We start from the raw sequence: 20,120 nt of genomic DNA, 5'->3' as shown, positions 1-20,120 counted from the left end.
GTGACGCCTATCTGAACTGCATTAGCAGGTGAAGTTTGAGTTCACTCTAAAACAGAGTGAGAACCAGGGAAAACACCAGACGAAAGCTCCAGTGAGCACAGCAGGAAACTGAGCAGCCTGGCTAACTCTGGCCTTAGGTCTGACTTTCTGGATTAGAAATTTGTGGTAGGGCACTGTAGACTGGACTCCCCATGATACCACTGTCCTGTATTTACCACCCTCCCTGAGCATGGACCAAGTGCTTGCTTCTCATGAACAGAGTATGACAAAAATGATAGGATTAAAGAGAGAGACACTTCTTTTGTCCTGTTTTTGCATCCTCTGGTGAAACCAGATGCTATGTTGTAAAAGTCCAACTAATAGGCACTCAGGGAAGGACCTGAGGGAGGCCTTAGGTCAACATCAGGTGAGCCTTCAAGCGATCCTGTTCAGCTGGACCTGAGTTTACCTGAAGCCTGCTGAGAGATGCAGAAACAGGAAGCTATACTGTGGTGGGACTGTGACGCTGTCATACAGCTGCAGTCCCAGCAACTCAGGAGGGTAAGACAGAAGCAGTTGAGCCCTCGGGGACTATATTGCGATCCATCCCCAGACACACTGTTGGCTCTGTGCTCTACTATAGAGGCATCCTTAGAATGGCTCAGGCTGCTCTTCTCAGGCACCCTCAAGGTCATTTTAATAACCCCAACTGTACAGAACAGCTGGGAGCAGACTGCTTTTCATATCTAAGGCTGACTTTTCCTGCTTTTAGTTGAAATATTAAGGATTTACTTAACCTCCTTTCTTCTCTATATCTCTAAATTGGGGGAAAATTTCTTCCTTACAAATAGTAAATAAATGACATATAGTGAATATGTAAATTTCTTTTTCTTTTCTCTCTCCTTTTCCTTCCTTTATTTTTGAGACAGGGTTTCTTTGTGTAGCCCTGGCTGCCCTGGAACTAGATCTGCAGACCAGGCTGGGCTTAAACTCACAGAAATCAGCCTGTCTTTGCCTCCAGAGTGCTGGGATTAAAGGCGTGCACCACCACCAACCAGCCAAATAAATTTTCTTAAGAAATACAAAATTAAAGCTGGGTTTGGTGGGTCATCCCTTTAATCCCAGCACTTGGGAGGCAGAGGCAGACAAATCTCTGTGAGTTTGAGGCCAGCCTGGTTTACAGAGTGAGTCCAGGATAGCCAAGGCTACACAGAGAAACCATTTCTCAAAACAAACAAACAAACAAATAAATAACCACCACCAAAAAACCCAAAACAAACAAAGACAAAATTGTTCCTCAGGCTCCATCGGGGACTGGTTCCAGGAACATACCAAAATCTGTGAATATTCAAGTTCCTTCTATGAATCAGCATAGTGTTTATACAGTCACATGCAAATTCTCCAATATACTTTATTATTCTTTAAAAATTTAGAGATGAGTCTTGTCATATAACTGATAGCAGGTCTGAACTTCAGAATTCAATTAAGCAATTTTCCTGTCTCAGCAGGGTGTGCCACTATGCTGGACAGGTCTACTACACTTTATGTAATCTCTAGGTTACTGATCACACATAGTGTATGGCCATAGTGTTATGTAAATGTACTATAAATGGCTTTACTATCGAGAAATAATGTTCAGTGCAGAAGTGATATTTTCCTGAATAGTTGCGATTAGCAGTTGAATTCATGAGCACGAAACTCCCAGATACACAGGACCAACTGTATGTAATATATATATACATAGTATATAGTATATTATACATATCTATATACACGCATGTGTATATGAATATTTACATAGATGCATACAACAGTGCCTAAATTATTTGTATAGCTTATTCTAGTTCCTAATGAACTGTTTTTGCCTTGCAGAACTGAAGTACCTGTCATCTCTCTATCTGGAAGTTCTCTTTTCATAAAAGTTTGACAACTATATTCTCATAAATAGTCTAAATGGTTTTTGTTTGTTTGTTTGTTTTACTAGCTAGGCTAAAGTCTAAAATTAGGGGCCAGTCAAAGCTTTTTCAGAAGAAAAAAACTTCATTATTCTCTGGTTTAATGCTAATGCTAACTTAAGAGTTCTTTTGTCACAAAGAAGCCAAATCTATTCAATGGAAAAATGATAGCATCTTCAACAAATGGTGCTGGTCTAATTGGATGTCTACATGTAGAAAAATGCAATTAGACCCTTATTTGTCACCATGCACAAAACTCAAGTCCAAGTGGATTAAAGACCTCAACTTAAAACCAGAGACATTAATTCAGTTAGAGGAAAAAGTGGGGAAGAGCCTGGGACACATAGGCACAGGAAACAACTTCCTGAACAGTACACCAACAGCCCAGGCCTTAATGTCAACAATTAATAAATGGGACCTCATGAGGTTGAGAAGCTTCTGTAAGGGAGGAGACACTGTCAGTAGAACTAAGCGACAGCCTACAGACTGGGAAAAGATCTTCACCAACTCTTCATCTGACAAAGGTTTAATATCCAAAATATATAAAGAACTCAAGAAATTAAACACCACAAAACCAAACAACCCAATTGCGAAATGGGGCTTGGAACTTAACAGAGAATTCTCAACAGAGGAATATCAAATGGCCGAGAAACACTTAAAGAAATGCTCGTCCTCGTTAGTCATCAGAGAAATGCAAATCAAAACGACACTGAGATTCCATCTTACACCCATCAGAATGGCTAAGATAAAAAACTCAAATGACACCACATGTTGGCGGGGATGTGGAGAGAGAGGAACACTCCTTCATTGCTGGTGGGAATGCAAACTAGTACAACCACTTTGGAAAGCTATCTGGCGCTTTCTCAGAAAAATGGGAATAGGGCTTCCTCAAGACCCAGCTATCCCACTCCTTGGAATATACCCAGAAAATGCCCTACCACACAACAGGGACATATGCTCAGCCAGAACATGGAAATAGCCTAAGTGTCCCTCAGTAGAAGAATGGACTAAGAAACTGTGGTACATTTACACTATGGAATACTACTCAGCTATTAAAAACAAGGAATCCCGAAATTTGTGGACAAATGGATTTATATAGAAATTATCATAATGAGTGAGTTCACCCAGAAACAAAAAGAGACAAACGGTATATACTCACTTATATCAAAACACTAGTCCAAGGGATACGTACCATGAAAATCTTTACTTACCAAGAGAGTGGGTCAGAGGAGAGGACATCCTATTGAGACTTTAGGCGAGAGTAGCATGGAAGAATAGCGAAATAGTAGGACCCACAGGGTCCTGGAAACCTACAAGAAGAACTTTATGACGGGCAGATCTGGATCCTGGGGTCCTCCTCAAACTAAGGCACCAGCCAAGGAGAATATAGGCAGTAAGCTTCAAAACCCTACCAAGACCTAACCGATGAACAGGATATTCTCCACCGTTGAGTGGAGAGTGAGATCTGACTCTCACACGAACTCTGGTGCCCCTTTTCTGACCACGTCCCCTGGATGGGGAGGCCTGGCTGCACTCAGAGGAAGGATAGCAAGTTACCAAGAAGAAACTTGATATTCTGAGAGCATATATAGGGGGAGGAGGTCTCCCTCAATCACAGACATAGGGGAGGGGAGAAGGGGAGAAGTGGGAGGGAGGGAAGAATGGGAGGAAACAGGGGAAGGGCTAACAATTGAGATGCAATATGAATAAATTAATAAAATGGAAAAAAAAAAAAGAGTTCTTTTGTCTCTTTCATGGTGTTTGCTGGCCGTTCTTCACCAAGCCACCTACTTTTGTTCATCCCACCTCTTGTCTTGGGATGGTTTCTTGCTACATTTGAACCAATCTTGCCTACAGAGTCTTACCCTTTGGCTGTATGAAGCTTTGCGGGAGCTTTCCACAGATTATCCTAATGCCAGGTACTTGATTGTTACTCAACAGGTGTGATTTCCTATCTCCACCTACTCCTGCTGGTACTTTCTTTACTTTCCCCTGACACTGAACCACTCTGGCTTACAGAGCTATCTCCTAACATCTTGTCTTTCTGAGCTTTCCCTAAAACTCCTATGTGAATGTGAGGTCACAGTTACAGCAGGGCACTTAGAGACCACTTACAGCCGTTAGGGCTATTAGCTGATTGAGGATAGGTAGGATAAGGAAACCCAGAGGGAACTGGTTCTGTTTCTGGCTTTCTAATTTATCAAAGTCAATTTTTCATAGTCTAAATTTTTCATAAGTACTTTCTAAAAGATTTCATCATTTCATTCTTTTCTTATCGCACTTGAGTGCCTGATAAACTTCTTTCCTGGGCTGCTGACACTGGGCCAAAGTCCTGCTGCCTCTTCCCGCATCTCAGCAGCACGAGCAGCAAGCTCAGATCACAGGTCTCAGTTACGGAGTTAAGACCTGTAGGCCTATAGGGACCGCTTGAGGGCAGACGGTGAGCCCACTGATCGGGCGCTAAGTGCCTGTTGAACAAGTGGACAGATATAAGAACGAATGCAAAGAATACGAGAAACAGAAGCTGCCTACCCTCAATAAAGACCACCTGACGTGGTCGCACAAGAGGGACGCACAAGAGGTGGGCTTGATCCTGGTACTGAGCTTACCAGAACCAGAATTTTCTCAATATTAACTAGAAACTCTATAATCCTTGATTTTTTTTGGTTTCATACCAGATTCATTCATTCTTTCTTTCTTTCTTTCTTTCTTTCTTTCTTTCTTTCTTTCTTTCTTTCTTTCTTTCTTTCTTTCTTTTGAGACAGCCTTGGCTGTCCTGGACTAGCTTTGTAGACCAGGCCTCGAACTCACAGAGACCTACCTGTCTCTGCCTCCTGAGTGTTGGGCTTAAAGGCTTGCACCACCACACCCGGCCTACACCAGATTATTTCTAGAAAGAAAAAGATGATTACTATGGCAAAGCATGGTGAGCACTATCTGAGAGGATGCCAGTCAGGGAGAACAACACCTCTTCTTTCTGTTTTGGCTGTTTAAGTGAACTTGCTGACCAGGACACACCCACGGACAGATGAACCACACCAGCTCTAAGTCTTAGTAGGAAGTAATAGAAATGTATTTTTTCCATCAACACCCTTCGAGTTTGGGTACCAATGAATAGGTCCCTTGAAGGCTAACTTATTGACTTAAAATCAAGCAAGGAGTCTGGGATTACAAGGCTCAACACTCAACAATTGTATGTGTACATAGAGATCACACAGTTCAGTTCTATGTATCTTACAGGAGAGGGCATCAAGTCTCAAAAAGCATGGCTGACAGAGTTAAAGCAGAGACAAGTGTGGGCTTAAAACAGTTTCCTTGTCCATTTGCTTTCAACAAGAAAGGCAGCATCTAAGATGAATCAGGCCTGAAGGCAGGTGTGCTCTGCCTGCTAACTTGGGTTAGTCACATTTTTGTTGCTGTGATTAAACACCATGACCAAAAGCAACTTAAGGAATAAAATGTTTATTTTGGCTTGTGGCTGGATCCAGAGGGTTAGAGGTTAGAGTCTGTAATAGTGGGAGAGGTAGGTGACAGAAACAGGCAACCAGAACACAGGAAACAGACAGACTCAGCAGGAAGTAGGAAGAGGCCAGAAACCTTCAAAACCTGCCCCCTGAGGTGTGCAGCAAGACCACACCCCCTAAAGGTTCTGCCCCTCAAGATATGGACTTCCTCTTGCTGCACTTCCTAAAGATCCCACAACCACAGAAACAGCACCAAATGTTCAAATACATAAGCCTGTGGGGGACATTTCTCATTCAAACTGTAACAGAAGGCTGGGTGGGTGTGGCGCACGCCTTTAATCCCCATACTTGGGAGGCAGAGGCAGGTGATCTTTGTGAGTTTGAGGCCAGCCTGATGTACAGAGCGATTCCAAGGACAGCCAGGCTGTTACATAGATAAACCCTGTCTCAAAAAACTAAAACAAACCCCCAAATCCCAAAACAAAAACAAAAAACAACAAAAAAATCAAACCATAACATGAACTGTCTCGCTAAAGCAGTAAGGACTAATTCAGAGCTTCACCACAGCACTCATTCGTTCCACCCACCCTGCAAGGTGGTTAACAACCATCTCAATTTCACAAATGAGGAAATTGAGCCTAGAAGAAACGAGTTGATTTAGGTACAAGACACGGAGCTGAAATGCAGACTTTAGTTGGGATGACTGCTAAGCCTACGCTTTTCGGAGTTCTTCCTATTATACAGTTAGACCTAAATAAACACCTCAGCACACAGCCAAGCAACGGCAGAGCAAAGGAGTAACAGCTTTAACATGCACTTAAAAACCTCCTACAAGGGGAACCTTCCACTTCCAGTCTTAATTGCTTAATGCTTTTGAAAGGATTATGATGATACCTTGTGATTTTTTTTTTCTATTTATTTTTGGTTTTTCGAGACAGGGCTTCTCTGTGTAGCCTTGGCTGTCCTGGACTCACTTTGTAGACCAGGCTGGCCTCAAACACACAGTGATCCGCCTGCCTCTGCCTCTTTAGTGCTGGGATTAAGGGTGTGTGCCACCACTGCCTGGCTTATTTTTATTTTTTTAAAAAAGAATTTGTATTTAAAAAAATTTTTTTATCATTTTTTTTAAATGCAGAATCTCTCACCAGTAGACCAGCTTGCCCTGGAACTTTTCTCCTATCTCTGGTCCTTATCTCCTAGGTGCTAGAATTACAGGTGTGTGTCACCACATCTAGCAATGCCTTATAATGACATTATGACTTCTAATCTTATAAAACATTTAATTAAAAATACCAGGCACCAGAGCAGTTTCTTAGGTGGAATAGTTTGCTTTTAAATTGATCATTAAAAATCAAAATTTTAAGGTGAATGTGAGAAAATCCTATTGCATGGATTTTCTTTCCCTTCAAAACTGTACCCCTTTTTTTCAGGAGGAGTAAACTGTAGTGTCACAATTAGGAAGAAGGATGGCTAACATCATCTACATAAATTTTAGGGACATGTCAACTGAGGCAAGAAGTCACACAACTGTCAAAAAGCAAGAGTAATAGGATTTTTGAATATACATCCTAATAATAAATCAAATGCTAATTCAAACCAACTCCAAATGATTTAAGAGAATTTGTCAGATTTTTTTGACCAATAAGCTTGAAAAATTTTAATTTATTGTTTTCTTTACTTGATGGCCTTATTATACTCAAGCTACTTAGATGCATGAATTCCAGGCACTCGACCAAGATCTATTTTGAGAATCCCTGTGTAGTTTGAAGTAAAATCAGGGGCTCAAGTCTCAAATCTGACTTCCAGTGGTTTGCCTGAATCACAGGATTTTATTTTAATGTATAAGCCAACACTTAAAAAAAAAAAAAAAAGATTTAAAGAAAATAATCACTCCTAAAGATTTGAGCTTCTTAAAAAAATGGGGGGGGGAAAGGAAGAAGAAGAAGAAGAAGAAGAAGAAGAAGAAGAAGAAGAAGAAGAAGAAGAAGAAGAAGAAGAAGAAGAGGAGTAGTAGACTTGGCAGCTTGTATTCCTAAACGGCCAAGACACACACTCAGCATGCTCTGGCTGCCTCAGTGCAGGAATGTGACAGTCCAGGCCCCATCTCACATTCTATCACAGAGGAGTCAAGGCCTGCATCACCTGGGGAGGTGTGGTCAGAGAGGAACCTAAGGTAGCAGGCATCCTTCAGCACCAGATCCGTCAGCTGACCAAATGAAGCACTTCTAGTACCTAGCCCGTGGCGAGCCTCTAGAGCTCTGTTGTCTGATGCCAATTAAAAGATAAAGAGCTTAAAACAAAAATCTACTTCTTTTTTTAAAAATGTATTTTTTTTCCCCTGAGGTACAACAGCAGACCCATTCCACCTGTGCCCCGTGTGTGTGTGTGTGTGTGTGTGTGTGCGCGCGCGCGCGCGCGCGCACAGACGGGCTCACCCATGTGTGGGAGGGCAGAGCCACAGATTGATATCAGAGGGCCTCTATTATTTTCTACCTTATTTTGGGGACAAAAGTCCCACTGAACCTGAAGCTTGCTGTTTAGGCTAGACTTGCAGGCCAGCCAGCTCCTGCAACCTGCCTACCCCTCCCTCGAGCACCAGGTCACAGATGCACACCAAGTGCCTGGCTTTAAGGAAGATGCTGAGGTGGGAACACGTGCTTGCAGGGCAGGTGCTTTCCTTAATGAGCCATCAGCAGCCTCAAAGAGTGCTTCGATTTTTTCTCATATTGATGGTGAGTTTATCCAGGATAGAAAAAGGACAAAGCTGGGGTTTTTGCCTTATCACTTCAGCATATTCTTTTCAGCAGTAGATGCTCCCTTTCGCCATCAATAACTAAGCTCCATCATGTGTCCCAAAGCCAAAGTACAAGACTTCAAGACTCGATCAGGACCAGAATGCACATGGGTCTCCTCCAGAGGCACTTTCCGTCTCTATTTCCCTGCCAAGATGCCTTTTCCTTTCTACCTTTTGCCCACCAGGTGGTGAGATGAGAAATTCGTGGTTGTTTCAAGCAACACATCCTCTCTAAAGAGAGGTTTTAAATGAGCACCTCACGAACAGCCTCGAGGGCCCCGCCCTTCCCCTCTCTTCTTTCAAGCTCCATTCACACTCTTCCTAACATGTGCTGAGATCACTCTGGAAGCCAGCTATTTGTTATGTTTTTACAAAGAACGGGTGGTAAAGGAGGAAAGGGGGACTTTGCTCAAGGTCACAGAAGAGGTAAATTAAGACTCAGAACTTCCTAAGACTTGGCCCAAGGCTTGGGAAGTCAGCAACACTGACCTTTGAACACTACTTCTGACGTGCCAAAACTATTTGCAGCCAAGTACATAACGACATAAACAAGAGGAAATAGGTAATGGAGGCCAAGGCATCTGCGGTCTATTACAGGGAAAGCAAACACAGCCCTAGGATTTTTAAGGAGGGAGGTTGTCAGGGTCTGGGGTCCCATGTGGAGCAGTGTGCTCAACAAGGCAGTGGCACAGTAAGGGCTGAGAAGAAAGGGAGCTGAGACTTTAAATGCCACAAAAAGAGGGGACCGTGTTCCGTTCTGTGGGAGTGGCTGATGAAGGAAGCCATTTAAACAGGGACAGCACAGCTTGGCTACAGATGATGCAGACACCGCACACCATCCCACCAAGGAGACGTCCAGAAGATCCATGCACGACAGGAGAAAGGGGCGCAGAACACTTACTTCTCTTTTCACCACACAGGGAACTGCAGGACATGCCCTCAAAGAGTGGCAATGCCCTGTGTTCCTGGCTTCCACTCACCCTCTTGTTTACTATTTTGCAGTTCTCTTTATACTTACTGATCCCTTAAATCCCAACTCAGAAGCTTCTCTGAGTTCATAGCCTTCCTCTTCATGCTCACTGCCGCCACCTAGTTCAGACTTTTGTCATGTTTCTGAAACGGTCCCCCGCTGGTCTCCCTGTCCTCATCTCTGCATGCCTCCCCATTCCTATGCTGCTTCCAGAGTTCCCTTCTTCAAGAACAAATGTGGTCACGCCATTCTCCTTACAAGCCTCTGCTAGTGACCCACGCACACTCAATGGCACAAGTCTCAACCTCACATGCCCCTCTCTCACCTCTCTGCCCACACTCATCAACACTGAATTTCTCATCATCTCATGAAACAAAACCTGGTGCCTCTTCACAACTGCTGTGTGTGTGTGTGTGTGTGTGTGTACATGTATATGTGCACTTGTTCGCATGTGTGGAGACCCAAAGCTGATGCAGGTGTCTTCCTCAATGGCTCTCCTTTTATTGACAGCAGCAGGCCCTCTTGTAGTACCCAGCGTTCACCAGTTCTACCCAGTCTAACCAGCTTGCTCCAGGGAGCCCCTGTCTCTGCCTCCCAGGTGCTGGGATTGCTTGCTTACTCTTATCAGGGTTCTAAACTCTGATCTTCATGAATGTGGGGAAAATGCTTTATCCATGGAAATACCTTCCCAGCCCCAGCCTTTATATAAGAAAATCTTTTCATACAGTTGATTGACTTCATCTAAAAAATGTTCTCCTCAGCTTCCTTAAGCAGAAGACATTGCTTTCTTACTTTAAAAAAAAAAAAAAAAATATATATATATATATATATAATATATATATATATATATCATGTGTATGTATGCACAATGCATGTGACAAGGCACATGAACAGAAGTCAGAGGCTAACCTGTGAGGTTCAGGTCTTTCCCACCATGTGGGTCTCGGGGATCTAATCCAGGTCTTCAGGAATGGTGGCAAGCCCCTTTACCCATGGATCCTTCTTGCCATCCCTAGCTCTTTACTTTCGGAGTGTCGACAGCACTGTGGTGAAGATTTCTTAAGATAGTCCCAGAAAAACCTGAGTGACCTGGCTCCTTAGACCCAGAACATCTGGAGCCATGTCTCCTAAAGCTCCTACACCAGCATGGAGCCTGACTGTATGAATTAAACAAAGCTCTTTCACCTTTCACTCTAACAAGGTCATTTTGAAGCATAAAACCAAGACCAAAGAAGACTCCTGAAGCTTTGTAGCCACCAAGGAGAGGGCTGTTCTCACCGCTGTATCTCCTTGTTCTTCCACAAGGAGGCAGACTGGGCCTTTGGCACTCTTTCGATGAAATTCACCAGCTCTTCCATGAGAAGCCTAAGTTTAAACAAAGCATGAAGAACATTGAAGAACAATTTGCTGCTAACACTGTAGCCAGGAGAACTGATGCGCCCACCTTTCGCTAGCCTGTCTCATGAAACAGACATTTTAAATTGATGCAAAAAGCTGACACATACTTTGGGAATCAGAAATGCTCCACTTAGAGCAATGGTTCCCAAACTGTGGGTTGTGACCCCTTTGGAGGTTGAATGACCCCTTCACAGGGGACATATATCAGATGTCCTGCACAGCAGACATTTACATTATGATTCATAACAGCAGCAAAATTATTCAAGTGGCAATAAACTGATTTTATGACCGAAGGTCACCACAACACGAAGAACTGTATTAAAAGGTCACAACTGTAGGAAGGTTGAGAACAACTGACTTGGAGGGAGACCTCAAGAGCTAGTTTGAAATCTGCCCAAAATATCAGGAGTGGGACAGCCTTCTGCCATTCTGAGATGGACACCTGAGTATGGTCAAGGGAACCCAAGGAGTGCCACACTCACCTGCCTCAAGGCTATAGAGGCATTGAGAGCCCCCTGAGAGCTGGAGAATCAGAGAGCTGGGTATGGCAGCTCATGTCTATAGTCTCAGCACTTGAGAGGCTGAGGCATGAGGACTGCCATATGGTCTATGTTAGTCTAGGCTACATAGTAACTTCCAGGTTAGCCTGGGCTACAGAATGAGACTGTCCTCCAAAAAGCCATATACCCACCTTCCCACACACCCAGAAATACATTTTCAACATTTGAATCCAGTTCCTGCTCTAATACAGATAACCCACACAGGCTAATATGCTCTCTGTATCAATGTACAGACAATGGCAATATACAAATTTATTGGCAACAGAAACCCAAACAAGTCCATTTCACATCTACCCATTTCCCTTACTACTTCTGCCTCCTTCTTGAGGCAGCAGTGCTGGATGCAACACCCCAAGATCTGAGGCCTCGGCTCCTTAGTACTCTGGGATACTCCAGAGTCCATCCTTAAGGGCCATCTTTCCCAGACTATAGCCCGACACTGGCAGCTCTTCCTCTCACTACACTGCCATCTTGTTTTCCTGTAATGGTCCTTTCTGGTCCCTGGAATCCCTCATTGTTTTTGTATAAGCTGTAGCTAAGGTTGTCACCCTAAAGATTCTGTTTCATTTCTCATCACCAGTTCATCTTGTTGGACATATGTAAGACACTGGAATACAATCTAACAGTTTACAGTACATCTTGATCCTGCATATTGGATCTTAAAAGTTTTAGCTTATATTGGTTATTACAGAGCAATATAATATGGGTTCCCCCCGCCCCCCAGTAATCCTTTTCTTTACAGGATTTTTTCCTCAGTAGCTCATCCTATGGTAAGCATAACTTTCTTGGTTGACTGGAGATTATAATTTTTGTTTTTAAAGATTTATTTACTTTTGTGGCTAGAGAGATGCCCCAGTGGTTCAGAGCACTTGTTGCTTTTGTAGAGGACCTGGGTTTGGTTCCCAGCATCCACATAGTGGTTCACAACTACCTATAACTTCAGTTCCGGGGCATCTAAGGCCCTCTTCTGAGCTCCACAGGCACCAAGCACAGGAATGGTGCACAGACATACATGGAAGCATAACACTCACATAAAATGAATATAAAAATTATTATTTTGTATGTGTGTGTGTATGTGTGTGTGTGCGCGCGCGCAAGCATGTCTACACATGCATGCATGTAAGCAGGTGGCTGTGGGAGTTGTAGGCGGCTGTAAGTTGCCTGACGTAGGTGCTGGGAACTGAGCCTGGCTTCTCTGCAGGAGCAGCAAGCATTCTAACTGCTGAAACATCTCTCAAGGTGCAAGACTGCTTACTCTTAAATCCTTAGAGTGCTATATTTCACCCTGTCACCAGGGAAGGACAACTTAACTGCTTAATCACTCTTCTTTCTTTGTTTTCTACAAGCCATTTCTATTTATAGGCCTCAGTAAATCATGAAAAGGCAGATACTTCCAAAGCAAAGTAATAAAGTTTCTTCTCTTTCTTGTTCATTTAAGTATTCAAAGTTCCTTTACAACAAAGCTCTTTGCTCTGGATCTTTGTGGCATCTTTAAGCCTCCGTCCTCCTCAGCATCATCCACAGAGGAGGTGCCTATGAACACCCCTTTCAGCTATGCTCCAGAGAGACTAGGATTACCAGGGGCACTGGTCTCCAGGCATCTCCCCTGAGCATTCCTGTGACACTCCATGTGTCAACACAGCACCCTACTCTTGCCAGTTCTTGGGAAATAAATTAGTCACTTTTGGTGTCACACTCAACAGTTGGCCCCAAAGGAGCTCGGCAGCCACATTTCCTCTCACCTGCCAATCTGCATGGTAGGCTCTGTGGCATACACTGTGCCTGTGAATCCAGTGTGCTCCGTGATGTAGGGCAGCGCCATCATGCAGTGATAGTTAGAGATGAGGATCACATCGACTGTAGACAGGTCTATTAGCTCGGTCTGAAGAGAAAGGGAGGGGTGGTATGCGTCTGTGCCAGGGCACATAGATCGGCAGGACGGACTGACAAATGATGCTGTCAGAATGTAGAGTAGCAGTTTCACTTCTTCAGAATAATGAGGCCTTTCCCGCAACACCGCCCTTCTCTCACACCGCCGTCAGAATGCTGACAGCCGACAGCAGGGCAGACCGGCTAGCTACAAGAATGCGGCTGGCTCACCAGTATCAGTCTGATCTTGTAAGTTTAGCAACCTGCTCTTCAAAAGTCAATAGAAAGACAACTAATTTTATTTTTCATTTTGTTGTTTTTTAAATTTTCAAAAAATTTTCAACTTTTCAACGTTAGGCTACCATACTCATAAGGTAGAAAACAAAAGAACAGAGTGACTTTGTAGTACGCAAAGGGGGCTTTTTATGCATCCATCTTGTGATAGCATCCTGTGTGCTTTTCCTGAGACTCCGCTGCCTTCCCTCCTAACAAGTGTTGGCACAGCAGTCAGGGTGGGTGGACTCAAGCACAGACTGTGGGAATAGGGAGCTGAGGCACTGCAGCTCCCAGCCAGCAACGCTCTCTCACAGAGGAGTTAACTCCCAACCACGTGCTACATGGAGGATGAGCATAGCCGGATCATAGGGATGTGTGTGTGTGTGTGTGTGTGTGTGTGTGTGTGTGTGTGTGTGTGTGTGGTAGGAGACTGGGTGGTGGAGCTGTGTGTGTGTGTGTGTGTGTGTGTGTGTGTGTGTGTGTGTGTGTGTGTGTGTGTGTTAGGAGACTGGGTGGTGGAGCTGTTAGTCCTGCTCAGAGAAGAAACAAAGATATTGATGACATAAGCAAAGCAGTAAGGAGCAGAGTGCCATCTGGGATGTGGATACTTTCTGGCTGAGTGACTTAGCATACAAATAATTTAGTGAACCTGCCAGCATCAACAATATGTGAGTAAAGGACACAAGTGGCTCATTGCTAGGACAATGGCATCTATGGTGCTGTGTAGCAATCTCCTCTTAGACAAAAGATTCCATCTCAGATGAGAGGCAGAGAGTTGTCAAGGGAGGTGGAATATTCTATCCAGCAGGGGAGCTCATTAAAATTCAGGAAGTAAACAATGCAAAGGCTTCAGGAAGTCCCCAAAACTGACCTGACTCACTCAGCCCCTCCTTGCCCAAGCTTATATAAGCAGGAAGGACTGCTGAGGACACTCCAGACTAGCAGAGCTGCCCAGAAGAGGCTCACACCAACTGAGTTTTCTTGGAGAGACACTCCTGGACTTGTCTAGCTACCTGCAAGTTGTGCAGTACACTCCAGGTTTCTATGATTGGCGAGCCATCACCCATGGGGGGGTGGGATTTTGGTAATGTTATGTGTTATTGAGTAACTCCTCACCCATATTCCTTCAAGTAATTCTGGTAAAACTCATTGGTTACCAAGCTGGACTTTGGTGGTATTCTTACTGTGGTTTATTACTGGTTCCCTAACTGGGGACAGTAGATGTTTGTCTACATCTCCCACGAGCAATGTCATATGGCAACAACAAACCAAATAGCAATATCCCACATCTATAGTCTTAACACCATTCTGTGCCCTGTCCTCGCAAGACAATGTCCTCACGATGGCGGTGGCTTGACTCTGCTACCTCTAGAGCCACTTTTAAATGAGGAAACCCAGATAGAGTAGCAGAGGGATAAATACAGCGACAGTTAAAATAACAGTAAAGCTCAAAAGTAGCCCCATTTCCTCACAGGTAAGGACACGAAAGGGTGCCTGAGTGTTCTCTTTAAAATATAATGATCAAGCCACAGAGCCTCATGGAAAGATCTGCTAAGGATAGCTAGAAGAAAAAACAATATTCTTAATTTATTTATCAAAGACACATGATTTTATAAAAAAAATTTCCCCAAATAATTTAATATTAAAATCTCACTTATGCACTAACATTTACATATTTTCTCGCATACATTTACTGGAATAAAACTATTTTGTCTTTAAAAGTGTTGTGTACAAGCAAGCATTTGGCTGTACACACTGTGACAAGGGTCACATAGTCACGATGCGCTGGCTGCTGACTACACTGCAGTGGATCATCCAGGACACACAGTGTAGATTTGTGGCAAACGAGATAGTTAACGTAGTTTCATGGGTCATGATTGGTCTGTCAGGCTCATGAGTTTCTTCCACACTCGTGTTTATGAATAGCGTAACCAAAGGCACACTGTGAGATGTAAGCTTCTTATTGAGAAGTTCCGTACTCTGGATCAAGTCATAAAGCCCTTGGAGCACTGGTCCACATGCTCCACATTCTTGCCCATAAAGTGACAGCTGCAAGGGTCAAGCCATCTGTGATAGGCTGAAATAAATGCAGCACCTGGATATGGAGTCTTCAGGCAGATGGGGAATACCCCCACCAATTCTTTTTTTTTTTACCCCCACCAATTCTTAAGTGACAAATGCAGTAACAACACTTTAGTACACCTGAATGTGGGCTCAGGGTCATGGCATTTTATTCCTTGACTTTATAGTGACTGATTACCAGTATGCTTGGCTTCTGATAAGAATCACTTCCATCTTACCTCTGGTAAGCAGAATTCAGGCACAGAATCCACAAATACATGACCTGAACATTCTTTTAGCTCCTAAAAGAGATGGAGAGGAAAAATACTAAGAGACACTTAATGGAGACAGTACCAAGGAAATTTAATCTCCACACCTATCTTAGAGTGTGGGAGGTTATTTTTAGAAAAACCGGTTCCTATTTAGGCTTAGGTTGGCTAGGTGCCTGATTGAGGGTGAAAATGCTGCTGCCTGGCACAGACTCTGGGTTTGAATTCCCTGATGCCTCTTTAAGAAGTTAGGAAGAACACATGCTGTTATAATTTGCGATCCAGTGTTTCCTAAGAACTAGTTATCAAGTCAAAGCTCCCTGGGCCCTGTCTAATACCTAAGGAGCCAGAAACTGGAGAGGAGGCCATGGAGACTGTGGTTATGACAAAAAACCTCAGGTGACTTGGCTATGCTATCAAGTTAGGAGTCCAGGCCTAGGCAGATTATTTCGGAGCCTTTTCCCCACCCATTGAGAGTTGAAGGGGGGGGGATGTCTAGTAAGGAGGAACGAGAACGGGGAACAGGGATCAAAGCTGCCACCACCTGAGCCGGGCGTGGTGGCGCATGCCTTTAATCCCAGCACTCGGGAGGCAGAGGCAGGTGGATCGCTGTGAGTTCGAGGCCAGCCTGGTCTACAAAGTGAGTCCAGGATGGCCAAGGCTACACAGAGAAACTCTGTCTCGAAAAACCAAAAAAAAAAAAAAAAAAAAAAAAAAAAAGCTGCCACCACCATAGTGCACGTACTGTCTGGTCCACAGGACATGTACTTACTGCCCACACTTATATGTACACCCTAGTGTGGATTCTCCCAAAGTCTGGCTGTGAGAAAAGAGTCCGAGAGAGGTACCTCAGACAGGGTGCTGCTTTCCTGGTAGTCCTTCCCTGCAATGGCAGTGGCAGAAGGCACGGTGTCTGGAGATGGGCATGCTATGGAGCCATGTTTCACTCAAGGAGCTGCATGTCCTTACATGTGGCAACTCAGCACCATATCAAAGAGAGCCGAGTCCACTGTGCCAGTTCCCATGTAAGGGTAGCATCAGGAAAAACTCCCAAAGCCACACATATAAGAGTGGCTGGAATTACGTCAGAGCACACTGAGCTGGGAAGGCTGGGGACTTGAGTGGCCACTGACAGGTTGGCTGCAATGCCCCTAGCAAGCCACTGGCAGTTTTAAATACAGGGTGGCACTTCTGGATCATCAAGCAGATGTCTATGGCTTTACAATCAAGCCAGGCGGGACTTGACAGTGTCCTGCGCTCTTTTCAGAAAGGGAGATAGACAACCTCAGTTCTACTGTGTGTTCATTAGTCACTCAACAAATATTTCTTCATATTCACACATGGATCTAAGTTTACCACAATAGGAATTACTCTATGTCTTTATTTGGAAACAGGGTGACAACCACATTACATTACTATCCTTAGGAATTACTGGGGTCTTGAACATTTCTTCCCCTTGAAAGCTGCTCTGTGAGCACTGTGGTGGGGGGAGAGAGTGCGCACGCGAGAGCGAGAGAGAGTGAGTGAGAGATGAACAATTCTTAATTACATGGACCCACTAGCTTAAACCAAATGAGCAATTATGTTTACTCGGGTAAGATTCACAGCTCCGTCAATTTGAGGCTAAAAATGATGACATCACGGGCAGTTTCGAACCTTGGCATGACCTGAAGAGGGCGCTGTGATCTCCCTCTTCACAGTGCTATGCACCAGTGCCTGTTCTGTGATAAAGTCTCAGAGGCCTGCAGGAGGCACATTTGCCATCCACTTACTGTGCCACTGTCCTTCACTCACCGCTCCCTCTTAATGAAACACTCCCATACACATGCAAGTCATTTCACCCACATTGCAATGGTAATGCAATGCTTTTGAGCCTTTCTCGGGGATAATGATTTATAGCCAGCAGGAGACCCAGGCTGAAATCAGGTATACAGGTTCTTGAATGTCACATAATTTTATAGTCAGCTACGAAGCAAATCTAGTTTCAAATTATGCATCTGTCTTGCACTTGAGTTTGGGGTGCAGCTACAGGAATTAATTCTGAAAAAAAGCCCACACTTCTTCAGCAGAGTCTGTCACAAGCAGTAACTGTCTTACGCAGATGAATCATGTGAAGGGTCTTTAAACTCACTTGGCTTTTCAATTTTGAAGCTTAGGCGAGGATGAGTGATTTAGAGGACCATGCAGTGGCGTGGAGAAGCTCCGCAGGTTTTAATCTTCCACCTCTGATAAAGTGTGTCTATGTCACAGTATTTTCCCCTCTTCCTTTAAGGACTGGCTCCATTTAATAAGCTGACTAAACTCTAATAAGCATGACCTTTGAGACCCTAATTACAACTGTAGACAGTTTTCTTTCTCAGGTGATAAATTATTTGCAAAGTATTTAAGATTGTCACAGACACAAATGTGACCTGAGCCCAAATACAGATAGTCTCTAAAGATAAAGATAGCAATTACCAATTACTGAAGACCCTGACACAAATCTCAGGGTCTGGGGGAGAACACACATGAAAAAACACACTGAGACGAGTCACCAGCATGGCTCTGCAGGACAAGACAAGTTTCCACAGTGTTTAGGCAGGTTTTAGTTTTTGTTTTAGACATTACCTTGTCCAAAAAAGCATTTCCATCTTTTAGGGACCAGCCAGGAAGATTGGATAGCCTGGGACTGCAAAACAAAAATTGGATTTTCCTAAATACATTGTAATCTTCAGTGAATTCATAATGACTTTACACTCAGTGTACAGTTAAAAACAATGAAGTTACTGGCAGTGGCAGTGGTTCATACCCAAATTCACTGAAAAAATGAGAACTAACCATGTTGCATAAAGCCTAAGAGCGGTGGTCCTAGCCTATAATCCCTACACTGCGAGGCTGCAGCAAGAGAATCCCAAGTTTGAGGCCAGTCTGGATTACACAGAAAACCCCATCTGAACAAAACACAACAGCTGAGTATTATGTCATGTACCTAGGATGGGGGCATCATGACTCAGAGGGCATGCTAGGCTGTGCTGTCTCAAAAACACCCAGGGCTGGGAACACAGCCGGGTGACAGAATGCTTGTCCATCATGTGCATGGCTCCTAGTTAAATTCCCTGGTGCCATCCAAAACCAAAGCAAAGGGTGGTTATGAGACAAGAGAATAGTTTAGCACAGAACTGGGAAATGAAGGCGGTGGTGGCCCTCACCTTTAATCTGAGCACTCAGGAGGCAGAGGCACGCGGGTCGTTATGAGTTTGAGGCCCGCCCGGTCCAGGAATCAGGGGCTAAAAAAAGAGAAACCCTGCCTCAAAACAAAAACAAAAACGAACAACAAAAACAAAAAGAATTTATGAAGAATAGAAAGCAAAGAGTGCAGGTGAAATATTGAGAGCATTTAGAACTTCCAGTCACAACTACCTTGGCTTTATCTTGCTTTTGTTCAACAGCCATCGTGAGTGGAGGGAGAATGGGTGCCTTCACAGACTTTGAGAAAACCGTCTTAAGTTAGGTACTAGGCTGTGAATTCTGGTCAAATGAACACTTTGGATTCAGTGCTGACAGGTGGATCACACCAGGTCATCTGGAACTTTTTCTACCTGTGATTCTCTTTTGCCCAAGAAATTCTTCTGTGATCCTTGTATACAGGTATATACAATATGCATACAGGACTGGAGAGATGGCTCAGAAGTTAAGAGTGAGCCCTGCTCTTGTAGGACCCAGGTGCTGTTCCCAGCACCCACATTGTGTGTCTCAAAACGGCCTACATTTCCAGTTGTGCAATGTCCTCTTCTGGCTTCTGAGGGTACCTGCACAAACATAGTACATACAAATGTACACAGGTGCGTGCGCATGCATACACACACACACACACACACACACACATACACACACACTCTAAAGTAAACTAAATAAGCCTTAAAAATTAAGTATAGAGGGGTGGAAAGATGGCTCAGTGGTTAAGAGCACTGTCTGCTCTTCCAGAGGATCTGGGTTCAATTCCCAGCACCTACATGGCAGCTCACAACTGCCTGTAGCTCCATGAGGTTACACCCTCACACAGACATACATGCAGGCTAAACACCAATGCACATATAATAAAAATTAAAAAAATAATTATTTAAGTATAGAAACCAAATATTTACTAATATTCATAAGGAAACATCCTTTGGCATACACATAACCTTACCATCTACTAAAGATCAGAGTAAATCTGCATACTGAGATGGCTATGCTTATTTGATTTTACATACATAAATAAGCCTTGGCTGAATATCTGATTCTGTAGGAAGCAGATGTCTTCAATATTTTTTTCAGAGTTGATCAACATTTTGATATTGTAATCATCAATGTTGAGAATGCCACTGTGCATAAATTGAATATGTGGTTAAAAATGATAGAAATAGGGCCATTTAAGAAATCACTGGGCATTCCATCCTCAGTCTAAGCCAGAATTCATCTAACAATATGACACTCAAGAGAGCAATGTTAAATTTTAAATTGTGCTTGTTTATTTAATTAATTTATTTGTGTGTGTATGTGTGCG

General features: G+C 43.7%; 1 protein-coding gene across 1 annotated transcript in view; it reads right to left on the bottom strand.

Moving 5' to 3' along the window:
- The window catches only part of Ints9 (integrator complex subunit 9), an 84,422-nt gene that overhangs the window by 35,479 nt on the left and 28,823 nt on the right, over positions 1-20,120 (bottom strand). Inside the window, exons 3-6 of the mRNA XM_051160714.1 lie at positions 18,203-18,263; positions 15,566-15,628; positions 12,863-13,002; positions 10,441-10,527 (exon numbers count right to left, since the gene is read on the bottom strand). Of these exons, the coding sequence (XP_051016671.1) occupies positions 10,441-10,527; positions 12,863-13,002; positions 15,566-15,628; positions 18,203-18,263 (351 nt within the window). The remainder of the gene's footprint in view (positions 1-10,440; positions 10,528-12,862; positions 13,003-15,565; positions 15,629-18,202; positions 18,264-20,120) is intronic.

Source organism: Acomys russatus, chromosome 18 (assembly GCF_903995435.1).
Source record: "Acomys russatus chromosome 18, mAcoRus1.1, whole genome shotgun sequence".
Classification (NCBI taxonomy): Eukaryota; Metazoa; Chordata; class Mammalia; order Rodentia; family Muridae; genus Acomys; species Acomys russatus.
The sequence above is the reverse complement of the archived record's forward strand: the minus strand, read 5'-3'. Positions and strand labels throughout refer to the sequence as shown.